The 3,350-nt window shown below is 42.0% G+C and overlaps 1 protein-coding gene across 1 annotated transcript; it reads right to left on the bottom strand.

The window, feature by feature from the left end:
* Positions 1 to 1,070: 1,070 nt before the first annotated feature.
* Positions 1,071 to 3,051, bottom strand: odam (odontogenic, ameloblast associated). Its single transcript, XM_053416810.1, has 9 exons — positions 2,992 to 3,051; positions 2,862 to 2,897; positions 2,731 to 2,772; positions 2,333 to 2,569; positions 2,201 to 2,257; positions 1,986 to 2,111; positions 1,428 to 1,460; positions 1,226 to 1,309; positions 1,071 to 1,106 (listed from the first exon to the last, which is right to left on the bottom strand). The coding sequence occupies exons 1-9, from the start codon at positions 3,049 to 3,051 to the stop codon at positions 1,071 to 1,073; spliced, it is 711 nt and encodes a 236-aa protein (XP_053272785.1).
* Between the last annotated feature and the right edge of the window lie 299 nt (positions 3,052 to 3,350).

Here is a 3,350-nt window from a genome sequence, read left to right as displayed (position 1 = left end):
GTTACTTCTGTTAATGACTAATTAAATCTGACTCAATTTTCACACTTACAGTGTTGTATGAGTGAACTAAATCACAACTAGAACACCGAGTATCTTATTTCCCGTAAAATGCTGCTTTAAATATTTTGCAATATATCGAGATTATCGAGACCTGTAGCCAGACAGTGATGTACCAGCACGAATGAGTCATTTACTGTACTCATCACATTCTCTGTGCTTTAGCCTGAGAGGCGAGTGTTCAGACAAAAATCACAATGGAAAAATTTGTCCTGGGCCAGACCGGCTTAAGAAGGGAACTGGTAAGTCAACAATTAAACACAATGACATGATTTATTGAATAGGACTCATTAAAGAGGAGATAAGTCTATATGGGGGCATCTCTTTTGCAGGGAACGCTTTGAACTGTGACACAATTAAAATCAGCTCAAGTCTGTAGATTTGCTTTCTGTTTTTTTTTTTATTTCTTAAATTTATATTAATATATATATATTAATATATATATATATATATATATATGAATACATTCTCTAAAAAGAATCGTTAAAAGGTCAAATTCACCCTCCCCATCCACTCTCTCCTGCATCACTTACTGAGCCGTCTGACACTTCAAAGATGTCAATTATCGTGTTCAAGATGAACATCAGTGAGCTTGTTTAAGAAGATGATTCATAAAAAGTTATATTTGATGACTAACATTTATTTTCCTGCCTCCGTCTTTACTCAGAAAGAAACTAAAAAGATCCAAGTTTGAGTCTCCAACTTCATCAAGTCTTGGACATCGTGGTTCACACTTTCCATCTTAAATTCCTTTAAATCATTCATGGCATTCCTAATTTGTGCTGTAGAAGCCAAATATCTGTGTACCACAGTAAAACTCTGAAGCAAGTATCTGTGATAAATGTCTTTATTTAAATATGATACGAAAGAGGAGCAAATTCCTGAAACAAAATTGTTTCAGTTCATTATACAAACACAAATAAATTGCATTTAGAAGACAGAGACAACAGAACACATGGAATTTGTTAGTTTTTCTCCTGAATCACGTGTTGTTATTTCCCAGGTGACTTCGTCTAAGGCTCAAACAGGAAGGGGAAGTTGGAGTGACCCTGGGGAAACAACCAGAGAAGCAACGGTTTTATATATCACATCATTAAAAGTCAGATTCTGTGCAGTTAATGATAGTATTATGTGTGTGTAAAACATTGTAACTGAGGAAACAACACACCTCATCAATCCCAGGACCAGCAGCGTCTCCACGAAGATCAGGAGGATTTGGAGTCGTCTCTTTCTGTGTCCCAAGTGGCCATGTCTGATATAAATATCAAAGTTAGGAAAAACGCATTGATTAGAATTTACTGATGACTTGTCACTTTCTTTTTGTTTATTGCTGAAGTTGTTATTTCTCAGAGTTTCTGTCGGGCACTCACTGTTTCTGTCTGCACCTTTGGCAGGGATGCTTGCTGAAGTAGGAGGAAAGAATAAAAATAACATAAGTACTTAGTATGTGCATGTATTTTACCAACAGGAAGATATTAATAGAATAAACAAATTAGATATTGGGACACAGTGGGACTATCTGAAATGACACGTGCATGGTTGAGTTTTTAACAGCATCAGTAAACAGATGAGACTGGCGTGACCTGATCTGTGCCCCAGCTCAGACAGACAGACAGACAGACAGACAGACAGACAGACAGACAGTGTGGTCGGTGTAGCAGACAGTTGTCATTGCGCCACAGTTACCACATCCACACAGTCATTACTCAACAGCTGCAGCCGTGTTATTAAGTCAGTCAAGTCTTCGTCATCATCCACATACAAGGTCAAAATAAGCTCAATTAAAAGTAAAACAGATCAGAAAAGACTTCGCATATTTGATCCATTTGACTTTTTCTCTGTGAACAGGTTTGTTGTTGGACACAAATTGAAAACTCATCTAGGCCTCTTGTTTTCCTCTCCACTGTGTATATGTTAAAGTGTCTGACCTGCAGAGGGAGCTGTGGCCTCTGTGTGCTTCTCTCCAGGTTCTGCTGAGGGGTGTTGGGCTGCAGCACCACGTTGTTCCTCTGCTGGGGGTATCCTCCGTACGAAGGCATAAAGTACCGGAAGCCCTGAGGATGATAGATTCATCACATTGATTCAAATCTGGAGGGAGCAGCTAAATGGCGAGATTGAGATTTGCAAACTGTCTGATTCGTACCTGCTGTCTGGGAAGCTGAGGGAATCCATACGCAGGGTACTGGAACTGTGGAAACATCTAATGGAGATTTAAAAGAATATTTAACATCCTCACACGAGGAGATGTGTAACTATGACAGGGGCCTTGTCGTACCTGCATGGGGTTCTGGGCCTGCTGGGGGACATTAGGAGCGTTGGGGTCCTGTGGGGGCCCGACCTGCTCTTGCTGCCCATTGGCGACAAGCATGGGCACCAGCTGGTTGCCCTGGTTGGGGAACAGCAGCTGAGGCCCCTGGGGACCAAAAGGGCCGCCAAGCTGCGGGTTGAAGTTCACCATCTGAGGAGTGAACTGCTGCTGCTGCAGCATGTACTGGGGGAATAATGAAGACGCCTGGAGGAGAAGAGGGTCTTTTTCAGCTTATATATTATTTTTCCAAAGCAAACAACACTTTTAATTACTTGTCCAAGAGGGAAACTTATTCTATAACTCTGGGTAACAAATTGTCAAATGGTTATGAAGATACAGCAGCGCATATTTCTGAGAGTCTTCACCTGTGTTTGTCCAAGAGCTGCAAGAGTGAGTGCGTTCAGGATCTGAACACACACAAACATATCGAATTAGATTCATATTATTTCTGACCGTTCCACTAAACAGACATAAATATTAAAAACAAATATTTCACCTCATTGCTGTTGCTTGCAAGGATTCCAATCTGCAACTGTCAAAGAGAACATGTAGAAAAGAAACTCCATCAGGTCATGTCAGGCGCTGCAATGTGAGCGATGCATAGCAGAGCAACACAAGTAACTCACTGGCAGAGCAGAGCTCGTCTCCAACAGAGCGACCAACAGTAGGGCAATGTGAAGCTTCATGATGTCCGGCAGTGTCTGAAAACATGAGGCACGAGTTTCAAAAACCACACGATGGAAACATTTTACAGAGACAGAAAAACTGTCAGTGGATCAAGCTCCACAAACTGGTCTCACCTTTTCTCTGGGTCTGCTTTGCCTTTCTGTGCTGCTGCTTCCTCACCTCGTCCATATCCCTTTTAAATTCTCCCCATTGTGAGCTGTCAGCGCCCCCCCACCCCCCCACCCAACCTGTCCAGACGCCGTGTGGTCAGTGTGACAGGCGTTTCTCATGGCATCAGGCTCAGACACTTGCAACACCG

Source organism: Pleuronectes platessa, chromosome 3, assembly GCF_947347685.1.
Source record: "Pleuronectes platessa chromosome 3, fPlePla1.1, whole genome shotgun sequence".
Classification (NCBI taxonomy): domain Eukaryota; kingdom Metazoa; phylum Chordata; class Actinopteri; order Pleuronectiformes; family Pleuronectidae; genus Pleuronectes; species Pleuronectes platessa.
The sequence above is the reverse complement of the archived record's forward strand: the minus strand, read 5'-3'. Positions and strand labels throughout refer to the sequence as shown.

Excerpts from the sequence above, each read along its gene's own strand:
- odam (XM_053416810.1), bottom strand. The coding sequence starts at position 3,051 with ATGAAGCTTCACATTGCCCTACTGTTGGTCGCTCTGTTGGAGACGAGC. Across the intron at positions 2,898-2,991 it reads AGACGAGCTCTGCTCTGCCA|TTGCAGATTGGAATCCTTGC; the intron begins GTGAGTTACTTG and ends TCTCTTTGACAG. Across the intron at positions 2,773-2,861 it reads TTGCAAGCAACAGCAATGAG|ATCCTGAACGCACTCACTCT; the intron begins GTGAAATATTTG and ends GTGTGTGTTCAG.